At 55.2% G+C, this 17,573-nt stretch overlaps 5 protein-coding genes across 5 annotated transcripts; 4 read left to right on the top strand and 1 right to left on the bottom strand.

Moving 5' to 3' along the window:
• Nucleotides 1-1,532: 1,532 nt before the first annotated feature.
• Nucleotides 1,533-3,036, top strand: VTN31DRAFT_1239 (uncharacterized protein; the record flags this gene model as incomplete). The annotated part of the gene is made up of 6 exons (XM_069401274.1): nt 1,533-1,666; nt 1,722-1,789; nt 1,850-1,855; nt 1,913-2,130; nt 2,208-2,615; nt 2,668-3,036. The coding sequence occupies 6 exons, from the start codon at nt 1,533-1,535 to the stop codon at nt 3,034-3,036; spliced, it is 1,203 nt and encodes a 400-aa protein (XP_069264095.1).
• Nucleotides 3,037-4,832: 1,796 nt separating this feature from the next.
• VTN31DRAFT_1238 (uncharacterized protein) lies at nt 4,833-6,014 on the top strand (the record flags this gene model as incomplete). Its single annotated transcript, XM_069401273.1, has 1 exon — nt 4,833-6,014. The coding sequence occupies one exon, from the start codon at nt 4,833-4,835 to the stop codon at nt 6,012-6,014; it is 1,182 nt and encodes a 393-aa protein (XP_069264094.1).
• A 1,026-nt stretch (nt 6,015-7,040) lies between these two features.
• On the top strand, nt 7,041-9,483 carry VTN31DRAFT_1237 (uncharacterized protein; the record flags this gene model as incomplete). The annotated part of the gene is made up of 3 exons (XM_069401272.1): nt 7,041-7,458; nt 7,520-7,728; nt 7,792-9,483. The coding sequence occupies 3 exons, from the start codon at nt 7,041-7,043 to the stop codon at nt 9,481-9,483; spliced, it is 2,319 nt and encodes a 772-aa protein (XP_069264093.1).
• Nucleotides 9,484-10,312: 829 nt separating this feature from the next.
• VTN31DRAFT_1236 (uncharacterized protein) lies at nt 10,313-14,461 on the top strand (the record flags this gene model as incomplete). Its single annotated transcript, XM_069401271.1, has 2 exons — nt 10,313-10,882; nt 10,943-14,461. The coding sequence occupies 2 exons, from the start codon at nt 10,313-10,315 to the stop codon at nt 14,459-14,461; spliced, it is 4,089 nt and encodes a 1,362-aa protein (XP_069264092.1).
• A 143-nt stretch (nt 14,462-14,604) lies between these two features.
• Nucleotides 14,605-16,485, bottom strand: VTN31DRAFT_1235 (uncharacterized protein; the record flags this gene model as incomplete). The annotated part of the gene is made up of 4 exons (XM_069401270.1): nt 14,605-15,690; nt 15,740-16,116; nt 16,167-16,336; nt 16,394-16,485. The coding sequence occupies 4 exons, from the start codon at nt 16,483-16,485 to the stop codon at nt 14,605-14,607; spliced, it is 1,725 nt and encodes a 574-aa protein (XP_069264091.1).
• Nucleotides 16,486-17,573: the final 1,088 nt, after the last annotated feature.

Below are 17,573 nucleotides of genomic sequence, written 5' to 3'. Positions count from 1 at the left end.
AGTCCCTGCCCTCCGTTGTTTTGTCCTCGAACCCTGGCAGAAGGTGCGTGATTGTCCTTGTCATGCGGACTGGTGCGTGGCAAATGATGCATACCTTCGGCAATCTCGTTTAGAACTAGCAGCACGTCGAATGGACATGTATCCTGCAGATGTCAAATTCGGTGTACTCGGTAGGTACGGAGTACGAGTACAGTACTCTGTACTGACGACTGAATGGCTGCATTGCTGTGCCGACTGCCGAGGGGCAATCACTACATAGGTAAGTTACGAGTTGATCTACGGCTGTGGCCAGAATCTCACCGTGACAGATCGATAATTATCGAGCTAGCCAACGAACTTGTCCGGAGGACCAGGAGTAACTAACCTATGTACATACTCGACTACTCGTACTTCGTAGTGCGGAGAACCAGGACGGGAAATGATCCTTATCGATCCTCTGCGACAACCTCCGTACTTGCATATCCTCCATCCTTGTACCAACTCGTAAAGCGTGCAAGTTGGGCGCTGTCCGTACACGGTCGAGCATCATGTTCCTATTCCTATATCGGACCAATTGACCCATGGACGGCGATGGGCATCGATGGATAGATAGCGAGGATGAGTCCGGATTCGTATCTCTGGTTCGGCAGGTTCAGCCAGCAAAGCCCCTGATGATCTTAATCTGATCAACCCTGGTAAAAAAAGGAAAAGAAAAAAAAAAGAAAAGAAAACCGTCCGCTGTTGGCTAACCAATCTCAATATCAATCCTGGTCCACTCATCCACTCAGCGGGATTTCCCATCTCCGTTTCACGTGTTGATTCAGCATTGACGAATCGTTGTTCCAGAAGGGTGAGGCTGTCTCAAAATCCTCGCGCCATGTTTTGCCCCCGTGGTAATTTGAGAGTACGCGCAATCCTGCAAATCTGAATTTGCACCGCCAAGATAATCAATGATACAGCCATCTCGACTTGCACACACACGGAGGCTTTGATTGGTGAAACCTGATTGAGCAGACGGCCGACTATGCCAAAAATAGTACTAGCTCCAGTCAACATCTGCATTTTCATCTGAAAATTACAAGACCTCGTATCTAATACAGCTCAATACAGCCACGTATCCCAAATCCGGATTAGTTCTCACTTCGGCCCCTCGGTCCCCCAATCTTACGAAGTACGGAGTAGGCTCTCTGTTTAGGTTCTCGTTTTCAGTCCCCCTACGAAATCCCAGAACGGAGGAATGCTCCGTCTCGCTCTCAATCAGTCACCGCAATCTGATCATTCTTTCTGACTTCAACGCCTCTCTTTTCCTCCCATTCTGATTCTCTGGTTCCGTCTTGCCGCCATTCCCCGGAAGTTGCTTGTTTTCTTTTTCTTTTATTTTTTTTTTCTTCCATCTTTTTCTCGTTCGTTCGTTGTTCCCATAATCCAAAATTCTTCCCCTGGCCACTGCCTCGTTCAACTCCGACGGCAGCCTTCTTCGACCGCGCCCGTTCGAGCTCCAACGCTTCTTCGCTGACCAGGCGCGCTTTGTGAGGACGGCTGCTCAAAACGCCATGTCGGCTGAAGGCGAAAAGGCCCGCACGTCGGGCGAGGGCAACAACGCGCCCGTGCTGCCGACCGTCAACCCATCCGCTCCCAAGCCCGCGGAGACCAAAAAATTCTCCGTGCCCGCCGCCGTTTATGTGATGTGAGTTCAACTGGCCTCACGGGGTCGCACCACCCTGCTAACCGGCTCTCCACAGCGCATGGATTGCCTTGAGTTCTGCTGTGATCCTTTTCAATAAGCACCTCCTTGATTATGCCAACTTCCGTGAGTCCTGCCCCAATTCTCTCCTGAGAGGGGAATTGATTAACTGACTACGTGCTTTAGGCTTCCGTAGGTTCCTCATGCGCCTCCTTTCTTCTGAACTCCCCGGCTAACCAGAATCCCTAGCCATCGTCCTGACGACATGGCACCTGTCTTTTGCAACATTCATGACACAGGTCCTCGCCCGCACGACCACCCTCCTTGATGGCCGCAAGTCGGTCAAGATGACTGGCAGAGTCTACCTGCGTGCAATCGTTCCCATTGGCCTGTTTTTCAGTCTGAGTCTGATTTGCGGCAATGTCACCTACCTGTACCTCAGTGTCGCCTTCATCCAGATGCTCAAGGTACGTGCCCACGGCGGGCCGGACCCACCCCACCCCTTCACCCGCCATCCTCTGTGCCAGTGCTGACCGAGGAACAGGCCACGACCCCGGTCGCCGTCTTGCTGGCGACCTGGTCGCTGGGCATGGCGCCGGTCGACTTCCGCGTTCTGACCAACGTGTTGGTCATTGTCATCGGTGTCATCATCGCGTCCTTTGGTGAGATCAAGTTTGTGTGGATTGGGTTCATCTTCCAGATCGGCGGAATTATCTTCGAGGCCGTCCGTCTGGCCATGGTCCAGCGTCTCCTGAGTTCGGCCGAGTTCAAGATGGACCCCATGGTCTCTCTCTACTACTTTGCGCCGGTCTGCGCTGTGATGAACGGCATCACCGCGCTGTTCCTGGAGGTTCCAAGGATGTCCATGGATGACATTTACAGGGTTGGTGTGTTCACGCTGATCGCCAACGCCATGGTGGCATTCTGCTTGAACGTGTCTGTGGTGCTTCTGGTATGTGCCCTCAGTCCCCGCGACTCCCTACTTCCACTAATCGAACGTCTAGATCGGTAAAACATCATCGCTGGTAATGACTCTGTGCGGCGTCCTCAAGGATATCCTTTTGGTCATCGCTTCCATGGTCATCTGGCACACGCCCGTCACGCTTCTGCAGTTCTTCGGCTACTCGATTGCCCTGATTGGCATGATCTACTACAAGCTGGGTGCCGACAAAATCAAGGAGTACGCGAATCAGGCAAATCGTACCTGGGCCGAGTACGGTGCCACTCGTCCAGGCCAGCGTCGCGCCGTTGTTGTGGGCGCCATCATTCTGGCAATCTTCCTTCTCTTTGGCACCATGGCACCCAGCTATGGTTCCCAGTCCGTTGATCAGGTGCGGGAGGTGCTCACCGGTTCGCATGCCAACAAGCCCTAAGAGCTTTTGAGCTTGATCTGTTCCTGTCTTGTCGCTGGGCCTTGATTTAGTGATTCGATGTATACATCTTTCCTTCTTCGCCACCTCAACCGGAAGTCGACCAGTGTGAGCTGCAACGGTCTCTTGCCGCTGGAACTGCAGCTTTTGTTTGGGGTTCTCATCTTTGGAGTGCCATGATTCTTTTGCTTCGTTTGGTTGTTTGTTATCATGGTGGCTTCCGGTTAAGTGATGACTTTTTTTTCCTACTTTTTCTTCGCTTACTTCTTGGCTTTCGATTTTTTTTTTCGTGTACCATGGTGGTTACGTGCGCGTTTGGCGCCTGATAGACGGAGACTGAGTTCTGGGATGGTAGATGTCACTGATGACGGCTTGACTGCATTGACTAATCATAATATGGAAGCGGATTCTGGGGGATTTGGATGAAGGATAAATGTCCTGGATTTCGAACTCCAGTGTACGGAGTAGTGACAATCCAATTCCTTCAGGCATGGGCTCTGAACATTCGAGCATGATCTCTCATCGTCTGATGCTCGATCGATCACTCCGTCCACTCTGAGGTGGGAGTCCTGGGACATGATTCAGCTTGTCTACGGAACTGAGGATATCAAATTCGGCCGATGTTATGTCCGTCATGCTCAGATATCCCAATCACTGCTGCTGACTCCTCTCCATTGCGCCTTCGGAGATGCAATCATTCAAACGATCTGACAAAAGCAGGACAAGACCTGTCAAGAGATCTTTGAGATCCCTTCCCGTTCCCACTTTCCGAGGTGAGGCTTGGACCAACGAAAGGGCGCTGTGATTGGTCAATGGAGAAGCCGCATTGATCATCCCACTTCCCTGCGCTCAGAAGCGTAACTAGGACCGGCGCTTCCTGAAATTAGAATACGGGTAACAATACGGAATACTTTGCAATTGCGAAATCTAGCGTTAAAATTTATGACAATCGAGCATTTCGAGAATTTTCGCGAGCCCAGTGGTTGGTTTGCCCAAACAGGATTAAGATGTGGCGTACAACCAACAGATGGTAGCCAATTGTAATCCATCAGCTCCAGTCAGGCAGGGGTGTTTACCAATCAGCTCGCTCAATTGCTTCGGCACTTCTTGGCGTAATTTTTCCCGTATCGCAACTTTCAAGATTTGCAACAGTCTCCGCCCACGGCTCGTCCCATGCAGATGCTCTCCGTTACCATGGAGATACGGGTTTATCCTCCCACTGCCATAGGAAGAGGCTGTAAATTACCTGTGGCACGGTATTCCGGCGGTTTCCCCTTGCGCTCCACTGCGACTCCGCAAATGCATTTTGCTCCCAGAAGCCCTAAAGTCTAGAGCCATTTCGCATTTCGGATCAAATACTTCATTGATCCCAGAGACAGCCTCTCCAACGCTTTCGTTTTCCCTCCACTTGACTCTCGCCTTTTTCTCCTTCATTCTTTCTTCCCCCTTCTCAACTTTCCCATCTTTCCTCGTCCACCTGCCTCCGCATTGCCCTTCCATCGTTCCTTCGTTGCTGTAAACCCTTTCCTGCGCGCGCTTCTCGACGCGTCTCGTCCTCTCCATTCCACCTCCTGCCCTCCATTGCCTCGTGACGGTTGTCTGATAGCGGCCTCTGCTCGTGTTCCTGTCGCGTCACGCGCCGCTACTCCTAAACTCAACCCAACCTCTCTGCTTGAAAGGTTGCTGTAGCTCACAGTGTCCAGCTTACCCTCCAGAGAGACAGTGATCCCACCCCTTGTTTCCCCAATTTCCGCTGCTGGCTCGGATCCGGTCTCGGTATTATTATGATCAACGACGCCATGACGCCCGTATTCTGCCACGACTTCGCCGATGGACCGACCATGGTTCTCCCCTACTCCCAGAGCCATGCCTCGTTCCAATTCCCTTCCCAGTCACAGCAGGGCTTGCAGTCTTTCGAGTCGAGCACGTGGTCATTGGGAACATCCTCCATTGAAAACGCCACCCCGGGTCCCTCGTCCTGGGCCTCGAAATCGACCGCCAAACAGACCTCTCTGAATCCGTCGCGGAAGAGGTCGCGTGATCAGTTCACCGAGGGCGACGAGGAAAGCAGCTCGTCGCGTGTCGACCAATCAGCTCCGATGCGCTCAAGCGCGGAAGAGGAGCCCATCTATGGCCCAGGTATGACTCTGATCAATCCACGTACCGGCATGGCCATTTCCGCCGAGAGCCAGACCGGCACATGGTACGAAGAGCAAGCAGAGAAAGCGCTCCACAATGCCCCAGTGTCCTCTCGTCGGGCGGATGATTCAGGCGCCCCCAGTCGAAAGGCCCAACGTCTGGACGTCTCCACCCCAAGGCTGGACGACATCTCGTTGGAATACATCCGCAAGCACCTTCAGCGGACGGAAGAGAACGGGCGATGCCAGGGTCCGCAGGGCTCTTCCATGACACTCGACGAGCCGCAGGTTGATGATGTGACTCGGCTGCTGGGGATCAGCTGGCAGCGCGTCAGTCGTGATGACGAGATGGCTCCCGCGGTTTTTGGCTGGGAAAAGTACATCAACAATCATTTTGATCGATATCTTCGCGACGCACGCATTCTCCTCAAGAACCGGAGTCTCAACGCATACTTGGTGGCTGCCCCGTCGATTTTCCAGCCGAGCGACATTCCCAGCACTGCCGCTGCCCCGCCCTTCGACTGCGATCCTTCCTCGTCGTTCTTCCTCTTCAAGGAAGACCTGTCCGAGGCCCAGCTTATTGGCTACACGTGGGACCGCTGCCTGCAGAACCTCCGGTCCGTTCCGATGCAGTTCGACAGCAACGAAATCCTTCGCGCCGCGGAAAGGTCACCAGAGCGCGTCACCGGCAATGCGTCGTCCCTTTTTGCCAACTGCACGGTTGGCAACGGCATTCCCATTGCCCGTGTCAGCAAGGAAGAGCTCGCCATGGTGAATGGGAAGGGGACTTTGAACGGTGGCACGGATCTGGGAGTAGGGATGGACATGGATGTCGACATGTGACGGCCCGACAGACTCGCCGGTCGCTCGACCACCAGCGCCGTATCAGATTTTTTTCATCGTTAGTAACTTTGTATCGTATTGTGTGGGACTGGGTTTTCGGAGTGGTAATAGGTTCAGTCAGTGTTTTTTGCGTCAATTTGTAGCCCATTTAGGTTTGTTTGAACCTCGCTCAGTACAATATCAGTTGTTCCAGGAATGACTTTACTGTAGTACTTTTAGAACCATGATAGGAACATGATTCAGTGGCATAGGGTGTGGAGGCCTGAGGCTCATATGAACTTGGAGGCCATGTTCGCACACCGAGTGGCTGCTTCTCAGCTTGTTTTGCCACGCTTTGTGAATAATTTGACACGATTTCATTCTACCTAAGGACTTTCTGAACCCTGAAATCCGAAATCTGAATGAGCATCGTGATGCGATCCTTTCCCAGGATGCATCTGATTGCCTAAGTACAATCCATAGTTGAGGTAGGTATTTTGGTTGTGGCGGGAAGCCGTTCAAGGCATCTCAGACGAGATCTTCAAAGAGCAGAGTACTCCGTAAAGTCCATTTTTTTTTTCCAGTTCCATCAAGATAAACGACGAACTATATATAAGCATGGCAACTCCCATCACCAAGAGAGTCCTCTCAGAATCGAACTTGCGGCCTCCATGCGCGGGCATTCCCAATGTGTGGAGAAATCACGTGACTTTCAGAGCGGCAAAACCCCACTCGACCATCCTCGCCGTCAATGCGAGATTTTGCACCAACGACGACCGCAGACTGGACGCACCCTGCACCTCTGTTGAACGGACCATCAAGAAACGATGACGGTTTGCCTGTTTGGGTAATATTCTGCGTTCTCAGGGTTTGAGGACTTTCGTGGTGAATCAGTTTTGTTTGCCATCATTGTCTACCAGTTGCCGCCTACGGAGTACTTGTCAGGAATGCGTGGAGGCAAGGAATAAGTGGAGGACTCGGCTCTAGCTACTCCGGACAAAATTGTTGCATTTGTGAGGGCTTCGTTGTGTGATTGAAGACTCAGAGATGTCTGCTCCAAAAGCTCTTCCGCGTGCTTCTGGGGCGGCGGTCCGTCGTGGGCCCCCCGTCGGCCGTCTGGCAAGTCTCAAGTCGCCACAACCAACTGGCACGCCCATCCGACGGCCGCAGGCCCGGGGTCGTGAACCGCCGAGGCCGGTCAGGGACCGGAAGGATATCTGCCCGAACCCCAACTGCCCGGCGCCGCAGATCATCCGGGATGAGAACATGAAAGTTTGCGCCGGGTGCGGTACCGTGATCAGCGAGGAGAATATCGTCTCCGAGGTCACCTTTGGCGAGACCGCGTCCGGCGCGGCGATCGTGCAGGGCTCGTATGTCGGCGCGGACCAGACGCACACGCGCAGCCATGGGCCGGGCTTTCATCGGGGCGGCGGGATGGAGAGTCGGGAGATTACAGAGCAGAATGGTAAGTTTGTCTCTGGTGGGGAGAGTGAAGGCAAGGGCATCCGCTGATGGAGTTTGCTCAGGAAACCGTTATATCAATACCATGTCCCAAGCACTGGGCATTCCGGAAAGTGCCACGAAGGCTGCTAGCCAGATCTTCAAGCTAGCCGTTGGTCTGAATTTCATTCAAGGCCGGCGAACAAAGACCGTGGCGGCGGTTGCGCTGTACATTGCATGCCGCCGGCAGAGCGGGAATACAGTCATGTTGATTGATCTGGCTGATGTTTTGATGGTAAGTAGTTCAGAAAAGTGGCCCTGACCTGAGAAAATTATCGAAGCTAACCGAGTCTCGCAGATCAACGTGTTCAAACTGGGCCGTGCGTACAAGCTTTTGCTCGAGGAGCTCCGTCTGGGAGGCACCGTGTTCTTGATGAACCCAGTCGATCCGGAGAACTTGATCTATCGGTTTGCCCGCCAGCTCGAATTCGGGAACAAGACCATGCAGGTGGCCAAAGAGGCCTGCCGCATCGTGCAGCGCATGAACCGAGACTGGATGACCACCGGCCGTCGGCCAGCGGGCATTTGCGGCGCGGCACTGATCCTGGCCGCCCGGATGAACAACTTCCGCCGCACCGTCCGAGAGGTCGTTTACGTTGTAAAAGTAACCGAGGTCACCATCAACCAGAGACTGAATGAGTTCAGTACGACAGATAGCGGAGACCTGACGGTCGACCAATTCCGCTCCGTGCAGTTGGAGAGCGCTCACGATCCACCGTCCTTTACCCACTCCAAGATCGGCAAGAACCGGAAACGCAAAGCGGCAGAGCCTGCGGCCGAAACCGAGAACAACAATAATAACAGAGAGGCATCTGCATCCCAGCCCGCGAACAAGAAGGCGCGCGTGGATGCCGATGGCTTTGCCATTCCGGAGCTCCCGGTTGACCCTGCCTTGACAACGTCTGGTGGCCAAGCAACGTCGACCACGGAGCAGTCCGACAACGCAGCAACTGCGCCGTCGTCGTCGTCGTCGGCTGGAACCGACGATAAACCAAAGCCGAAGCGAAAACGGGCGCCGCTTCCGCAGCCGACTGCGGAAGACATCGCGTCGGAAGAAGCGCTCGAGAACGAAATGAACCAATACCTGGCGCAAGGGTCGGACATGGTCGAGGCCGCCTACAAGAAAAGCGAAACCTCTGCGGCGGCGACGGCGACAGCGCCGCCGCAACGGAAGCCAGTGTCCAACAGCGAGGAGATCGACGAGGCGGAATTCGAGTCCGACCCGGAAGTCGCCAACTGCCTTCTGACCCCGGCGGAGGTGGAGATTAAAGAGCGGATCTGGGTGCACGAGAACAAGGATTATCTGCGCGCGCAGCAGGCCAAGGCGTTGAAGCGCGCTCTGTCGCAGGCCGACGGGGCGCGTTCCGGGGCGCCCAAGGTGCGCAAGCGTCGCAAGGGCCGCATGGGCGACGTGGGTTATCTCAAGGACGGCGAAGGCGGTGGCAGCCGTGCCTCGACGCCGGCGGAGGCCACACGCATGATGCTCGAGCAGCGTGGCTACAGCAAGAAGATCAACTACAAGCTCCTCGAGACACTCTACGGGGAAGAAGGCGCGCAGGAGGCGGCCAAGGCCAAGGCCGAAAGCGCGTCCAGTCGCGCCAGTCGCAGTCAGAGTGTCGTGTCGCGGCGCAGCGCGACAGCGGAACCAGAGCCTGCCAGGCCCCCGCAACCTGCTGAGCCATCATCCCAGTCGGTTGGGTCTGCCGCTCCAACAACCACCGTCTCCTCTACCGCGCCGGCACCATCGGAGCGTGTTTCCACTGCCCCAACAACCGCCAAGCTCACCACCCCCGCACCTCCTCCCGCTGTGGGGGCCGCGGAGGAGCCGTCGGATGACGGCGAGGATGACTTTGACGACGAGGACGACGACTACGGGGACGACGATCAGGATGTGGAGGATGAAGACCAGGCTCGGCTCGACGCGGCATTCTCCGGAGCATATGCAGAGCAGGACTATTACGACGAGGGCAGTGATTACGATTACGACTGAAGAAAGGCATCATCTGAATCATTCTTTTTTGATGCGACGATGCTTGGTGCCAACTGGCAAGCATGTATCATAGGTTAGATCTGTAATAGGCTACCCAATACGGAGTAGTTGTCGAGCATTCCCGTTCAGTCTGGATTTCTCTCGAGCTCTCGTAAGCTGAACCAAGCACAATGTAACGGACCAGTTGAATCCAATTAGAAAGCAAACCTAAGCCAATCTCGACGTATCTTGAGCTCTCGCAGAGATCAATTCAGGCACAAAGCACTCACTCGTTGGTAGCAAAGTTGGTTGGGGGCGAGAACCCATGACCAAGAAATGCTTCACTGACCAATCAGCAGATCGAGCGCGCCGCTTACATCATCGAAACGTCTTTGAAACGCCTTCTCGAAACAAAAACACCTCCACAGCGCGATCGAAAGAGATTGCGGCATTTGTGCGTAAAAGTTCCTGATAGGGGAAACGGTGGAATAAAGGGCCAAGGCCACGGACCATTTCCCCACGTCAATCGTCAGGGAAGTGCTACTTGGTTCCGTTGAAAGAGAACCACAGTGGCCAACTTGAGACGCAATATAGATAAGAGGGATTTCTGCGTAAAAGAACTTCTTGGTCATTGGTAGAAGAACTTCCAAGAAGTATCCTCTTTGCCTGGTGTAGGTTTAGGGTTTCGCGATGCAAATATGAGAAGAATGAATTGTCCGCCCACGCCAGACCGGGTTGTCTGCAATCGTCAGCTTTTTGTTCATCATCAACGCTTTGTGTGAAGATTGATTTATTTGTCCTGCATGCAAAGGAAAAGATGGACTCGATTCATTCAAGAACAAGATCCAATATGCCGGACAACCACGACTACCAAACAACCGTGCTCCTTGCGACAAATATTCACTGCACTTCCTGTGTGTCGGCAGTACGGGAAATCCTGCGCAGCTTGTTCCCGGAAATCAAGGATGTGCAGGCCTCGATCCTCACGCAGGAGGTGCGAGTCCGTCACAGGGCGAACGCGGTCTCTACGCTGTCTCTCGCCAGGACCCTGGTCGGTGCCGGATATGAGGTGCAGTTCGCTAGGACATATGACGCCAAGGGTTCGTTGCTGGCGGAGATCGATGTACAAGGTGGCCGGAATCGCTATGCGGCAGTGGGCCTGAGGCTCGACGGATGGTTGATTCAACGGAAACATGTGGATTTCTGCAAGGTCTGCCGTGACGAGTCATCGATCCGGACATTAAGCAATTTTTATGATGATGCCTACTCGGCTGGAATGTCGGGCGCCGTCGCCAAAAATGCGGGGGAGCCGCGCTGGAATGCTGCTCCTCCTCCTCCTGCAAGTAGGGCTAGGAGAGCCGTTGACTCCAAAGACTCGCGGCGGAGTCCCCCCGTTACCCTCACCGCTGGTCGGAACAAGGTAAAGGAAATTGTCAGGTCTGAAGAAACGTTGTCGGCACCCTTTGCTGATTACAGACAGGGGTCGGTAAAGCGGAAGGATTCGCGGAGGCATCCCGCGGGCCGGGACGAGGAACCCGCGGAGTTGAAGGAGTTGAGGCTGGCACCCACGCCTGCGGATCCCCAGCAGCAAATGTTTGAGGCTCGTATCGGGATCTCGGGCATGACCTGTGCGGCATGCGCAAACGCGATTACGGATTCTGTGCAACGGCTGGAGTTTGTCGAATCTATAATTGTGACGCTGTTGACAAACAGCGCCACTCTGCGGTTCTACGGGCCCAGGGAAAACATTGACCTTGTGCTCAAGGAGATTGAGGACACTGGGTATGGTGCCGTGCTGGACACTTTGACAGAGATGTCACCCACGTCAAAGGAATTTACGATCGACATGGAGAAGAGCCAGGACCGCGACAAACAGACGGACAATGTTGCGATCTTCTCCGTTGGCGGCATGACCTGTGCCTCTTGCGCGGATTCGGTGACTCGGCAAGTTCGACAGCTGGAGGGCGTCAAGGATGTCCAGGTGAGTCTGATGACGAACAGCGCGACCGTTGTCTTCTCCGGCGACAAGTTGTCTGCGGACAAGATCAAGAATGAGATCGAGGACATCGGCTTTGATGCGTCTGTCCAAGAGGTGCGCGCTGTTTCGGTCCAGTCGGACAAGTCCGCCCCGGAGCGTTACGTCGCCAAACTCAGCATTGGTGGAATGACTTGCGGTTCATGTGCGTCCTCCGTCACGCGTGGCCTCGAGGAGCTACCCTTTGCAACGGCCGTCCATGTCGATCTCTTGTCGAACAGTGGCACGGTGACTTTCACCGGGAAGGAAAACCTCAAGCGCATCGTCGAGGCGGTCGAGGACCTCGGTTTCGAAGCATCCGTGGCCAGCTGTGAGCCGGTGGCACCGGATGAGCCCTCGCCCGCAGACTCGTCGACTCGGAACGTGATGGTCCGCATTGACGGCATGTTCTGCCGCGACTGTCCCGAGAAAGTCATGGTTTCCCTGGAGGCGCTGGATGTTGCCAACATGCCCCTCGATATTCGCCAGATTCCATCGCTCAAGGATCCAATTCTCGAGCTCACATACCAGCCGCGTCCGCCTACATTGACGATCCGCAGCATCCTCGCCGCCATCAATGCCATCCACCCGCAGTTCAAAGCGACCGTATATCATCCACCGAGCATCGAGGACCGGTCCAGGGCAATGCAACTGCATGAGCGACGCCGACTCCTCTCGCGGCTGCTGTTCGTCTTCGTCATGGCGATCCCAACGTTCATCATCGGCATCGTCTTCATGTCGCTTGTGCCTTCCACAAACCGCGTCCGCATGTACCTGGAGCAGCCGATCTGGTCCGGGACTGTGTCGCGCATGGACTGGGCACTGTTCATCGTCACCACGCCCGTCATGTTCTACGGCACCGACATTTTCCACGTCCGCGCCTTCAAGGAGATCCGCTCGCTGTGGCGGCCCGGCAGCAAGATCCCCATTCTCCGCCGGTTCTATCGCTTCGGAAGCATGAACCTGCTCATCTCCGCAGCGACGCTGGTGTCGTACATTTCGTCTCTTGCGATGATTATCGTCGGCGCCACCCGCTCGAACGCGAAGATGGGACACACACCCAATTACTTCGACTCGGTGGTGTTTCTGACGCTGTTCATCCTGGCGGGCCGCTCGTTGGAAGCTTACAGCAAAGCCAGAGCCGGCGACGCCGTTGCAGCACTCGGCAAACTTCGACCCTCCGAGGCACTGCTCGTCACGCAGCCAAGCGATCATGAAAAGTCGTACTTCCCCGAGAACAGCGGCTCGCAGATCCAGCGGATCAGCGTCGATGAACTTGAGATTGGTGACATCGTCAACGTCCCCCACGGCGCATCCCCCCCGGCCGACGGCACAATCGTGACGGAGGGGCAGTACCAGTTCGACGAGAGCTCATTGACGGGCGAGTCGCGGCCGGTGTCCAAGTCAGTGGGCGACGTGGTGTATTCCGGTTCGGTCAACGTCGGCCAGCAGGTTTCGATCCGCATCACGGAGCTCGGTGGCACTTCCATGCTGGACAAGATCGTGGCCGTGGTCCGCGAGGGCCAGAGCAAACGCGCGCCCATGGAGCGGGTTGCCGATGTCATTGTCGCCTACTTTGTGCCTGCGGTCACCTTCATCGCGCTGTTTACGTTTATCCTGTGGTTCGCATTGGGCCAGTCGGGCGCGTTGCCCCCGGACTATCTCGATAACCCGTTGGGAGGATGGGCCTTTTGGAGTCTGCAGTTCGCCATTGCGGTGTTTGTCGTTGCGTGTCCCTGCGGCCTGGCCCTTGCGGCACCAACGGCGCTGTTTGTGGGCGTTGGCGTGGCCGCTAACAAGGGCATTCTGGTCCGCGGCGGCGGCGAGGCGTTTCAGGAAGCGACTCGGCTGGATGCGATGGTGTTCGACAAAACGGGTACCTTGACGGAAGGGGGCAGTCTCCGGGTGTCCGAGCACGAGTTCTTGATCAAGGACGACGAATCGGCCGCAGTCGCTTGGACGCTGGCGCATCATCTTGAGGAGCGGAGCACCCATCCCATTGCGCGAGCCATTCACGAGTACACCCGGCCCCAAGCAAAGATGCACGTCGTCTCCTCGGACGTGACTGAGATCCCGGGACAGGGCCTCAAAGGGACTGTTACCCTATCATCCGCCTCGGCAACGGTCACCTACGAAGCCGCTATTGGCAATGAACGGCTCGCGCAGTCGCTGACATCGTCGAATTCAGCAATCTCGCGGTCGTATTTTCTGTCGGCTCTTCTATCTCGGTACCAATCTGCCGCGAAATCCACGGCCATACTTCTCCTGCGACGCATGGTCGATGAGCGGTCGGAGTTCAGACCTGTCCTCATCTTCGCCATGTCCGACCCGATCCGTCGCGAGTCACGACACGTCGTGGCCAGTCTCCAGCAATCCGGCATCGACGTGTACATGTGCACGGGCGACAACGAGAAGACAGCGCGCGCGGTGGCAGCGAGTCTGGGAATTCCCGCCGCCAATGTCATGGCCAACGTGCTTCCGCACCAGAAGGCGGAATTTATCCGGTCCATCCAGTATTCTTCTTCCTCCTCCTCCCGCAAAAAAGATAGGAAAATCGTCGCCTTCGCCGGCGACGGCACCAACGACTCCCCCGCGCTCTCCGTCGCAGATCTCAGCATCGCTCTATCCTCCGGCTCCGACATTGCCATCAACGCCTCCAGCTTCATCCTACTTTCCTCCAACCTGGCCTCCATCCTGGACTTACTCGCCGTCAGCCGCCGCGTCATCACCCGCGTCAAGCTCAACTTCCTCTGGGCGGCGATCTACAACATTATCCTCGTCCCCGTCGCGGCGGGCGTGTTCTATCCGCTCCCAAGAAAGCAGATTGTACATGGAGAGGTTGTGGTGGGCCATTGGCGGTTGGATCCCGTCTGGGCGGCGCTCGCAATGGCGTTGAGTAGTGTCAGTGTGGTGGCGAGTAGTTTAGTGCTCAGGTTTGAATTGCGCGCGACGATCCGTCGGTGGACGCGGCGGTTGCGTCCATGATTTTTCAAAATGTATGTGATGATTTCATGAGATATGTGTGATATGATACCCAATGATTTTTTTTTTTTTTTTTTGGTTTTGGATTGTATGATATTATGAGAACATGTCTATTATGTATTTATCTAGGACTGAATCGGACAAGATTATTGATGATTACTTTCCCCCCATACCTCTGCTAATCGCCGACTCAACGCCCCCGAGACCTTCTTCCTCGCGATCAGACTGCCCATCTTGTCCGATACGACCCGCTCTTTGGCCTTGTTGCGCTCGTCTTCGCTGGCCCCCACAGTCTGACGGTCAGCCGCTTCAAACGCCTCGATGAACGCCCGCGGTGTCGGCCACCGTCGCTGAATCTCCAGCGCTTTCTCCCCGGAAATGCCGCGCGTGCACATGAGCATCTTCAGAAACACGTCGCGGAGGGTTAGCGTGTCGGACTTGGAGGATAGCGTCGCAAAGGTGGCGCTGGTCACACCGAACGTGGTGTCGTTGGCGGCCGAGGAGGAGCGGAGGTCGGCGAGCGTCGAGAGGTACGACTCGTGCGACGTCAAGCGCGTGCTCGGTACCAGCGCGACGCGCTGTCTCCAGCCAGAGTACTTGGAGCGCAGCAGGAAGGTCATCCGCGCGAGGTACCGAATCGTGTCGTCGAGGTTTTTGGTTCGCTTGACAAAGTACCCGTTGACGACCTGCGTTGAGGCAATTGCAGAGGCGACGGCTTCCTGCGCCCGCGTGCCGTTGGGGCCCATGGCGTCATGCGCGATGGCAAATTCTTCAATGAGGTAGATTACATTCGGGATGCCCGAGCGTCGCAGACGGAACTTTTGCTCGTGGAACCGCCCGTCTTTGATCGAGCCGACGAGGTCGTCCAGCCTCTTGCGCTCGATGATCCAGTCCAGCATTACCTCGTCACCGGCTTCGCCGTAGTTTGAGAGAAATCGTCGGTCCTTGCATTTGGCCACCCACATCGCGTCGCCTAGTTCCAGCGAGCGTACGTGAGCTGTGATGCCTTTCTTTGCAAGCTCATTCGCGATGTAATCTCTGTCTTTCTGCGTGCGGATTTCGCGACAGTCTAGGACCAGTTCAATGGTGAAGCTCCCCGGAGGCAGGATGATTGGATCCCCGGGCGCGGCTGTGCTCCCGGATATTGTTTGTGGCGGCGGTATTTCTTCAAGGTCAAAGTCATCATCATCCTTATCGTCTCGCCGGCTGCGGGAAGGTTCGCATGATGGCGCCTATTCATGTTAATATCCGACGTCGAACTAGTTAGTGGACCGCCCATACCGATTGCACATCCGTTGCAGTCTCCATGATGCGCTTCGCGACTTCCCACCCCTCGTCCGTCAAGAAGTACCTCTTCAGCGGCCGCCCCTGTTCGTAGACGAGGTCCTTCTGAATAAGGGTCTTCATGGAATTCCACGCCGTATAGAACTTGGACGGATCACTCGGCACGGTGAACGACGAGTCACAATACCGTTGCGCGGCCTCAATGAGCGCCGATTTTGTCATTCCGTGCGACGAGTTGCCGCTTTCCTTCGCCAATGCGATGAGAAGCGCATATGGGCCGGATCGAAGAGTCGGAACATAAGGCTTTGCCTTTCTCTGTTTCTTCGCGGGTGGTTCGCGGGCGGGCAAGTTTTCTTCGGACGGTCTTTTCTGAACTGCGATCCTGAGTACTTTTATGATTCCTTTGAAGATCCGGGGTACCAACCCTTGCGCGGCTCCTCGGGCATCGGCAGCCCATTCTTTTCGCAATGCTCCTTGAGTTTCTGGGTCAATCGTTCGCATAGTTTCGGGCCGAGACCGTTCAACTGCTGCGCTTCGGACGGGTGGTTAAACTTCAAAGGGCACGCCTTCATCGACTCATAGGCTTTCTTGTATCTGCAAGCTCATGGTCAGTTCGCTGTAGTACCGTGGTCCGCATCCACGTTCACGTACGTAGTGACTCCTTTGGAGTTCCTCTCCCGCGCCTGGTCGTACCATTCCTTGATCCACTTTAGCAATAAAGGGTTGGCACATTCTTCCGTCATCTTGCTCGATGAATTCTGTTCTTCGCATATACAGTACTTGCAGTTTCGCGTCTCTTGGGGACACCGCGACGGGTGTTCACGTGAATACGGTATTTCTTTCCATACATAGTAGGTAAATAATTTCCTAATAAGGTTTAGCTTGGAATTTCTGACGCGTGCCGCGTCGGCGATCTCGAGTAGAGTCTACATTGTAGTTCCGCACTGAGGCACTGAGGCTAAGACGTTGGCCGAAGGGGGTGACAGAACTTTTGATGGAGACCTCGTAGGCGTGTTGAGATAACCACTCCGTTACTTCCAGGTCCAATCCGTTCACTGAGGCTTGCCTGTTTGAACTCCCTTTTTTGACCATCGCGAGAATGGTTTCTCAGATTATGACCTCCAAATTGTTAAGGATCATCCATTGAGCGATTCTCTCGACCGTATACCTACGAGCGTCACTCGAAAGCGTGGAGCGTTCGTATTCCGTGGCCGGTTCTCTTGACGGCGTTGACGACAGATTCGCACAACATTGTCAGAATGTAGTATCCCGACTTCTATCTGCTTTGCTGGGAGAAGAAGCAGCCTTCAACCTTCGGTCGAGGATCAGCAGGTGTGATGTAGCGTCCGAGCTATCCGATTTTTTCAAGCGTGTTCGAGACGACGATTTCAGCTACCAAGACTATCGCCCGCTCGTGAAGCTCATCATCCAAAGGGTGTCTGACTACGATATCTGGAGCGCTGTTCTCGATCTCATTGCCAAGCTTTCCACAGTGACCCAAGTCTCAACAAATCTCCCGCCTGCGTTCGACAGCACGCCCATCACACAAACCTCCGCGTCGCTACAAGGCAGCGAGCAGACCTGGGCGCTAGTTGAGGCAAGAGTCTTTGAAGAGATCCGGGGCTGCACGTATCGGAATGTGTCAGGGTTCTTCGAGAAGTACTTTGAGGGAAGGGACTGGACTGATCGCTCCCGGGAGGTCTACGAGTCAGTGAAAAACCGACATGTCGACGGCAGATGGATCGGCCTTAGCGATTCACCTTCCCAATATGAGGTGCGGAACTGGTTGTTCCAACTACAGGATAACCATCTCTCGAAGGAGCGGCGTCGC

The sequence above is a fragment of the Thermomyces dupontii genome (genome assembly GCF_041956625.1).
Source record: "Thermomyces dupontii strain NRRL 2155 unplaced genomic scaffold VTN31scaffold_1, whole genome shotgun sequence".
Classification (NCBI taxonomy): Eukaryota; Fungi; Ascomycota; class Eurotiomycetes; order Eurotiales; family Trichocomaceae; genus Thermomyces; species Thermomyces dupontii.
Note: the sequence above shows the minus strand (reverse complement) of the source record. Positions and strands in the feature narration are given on the sequence as shown.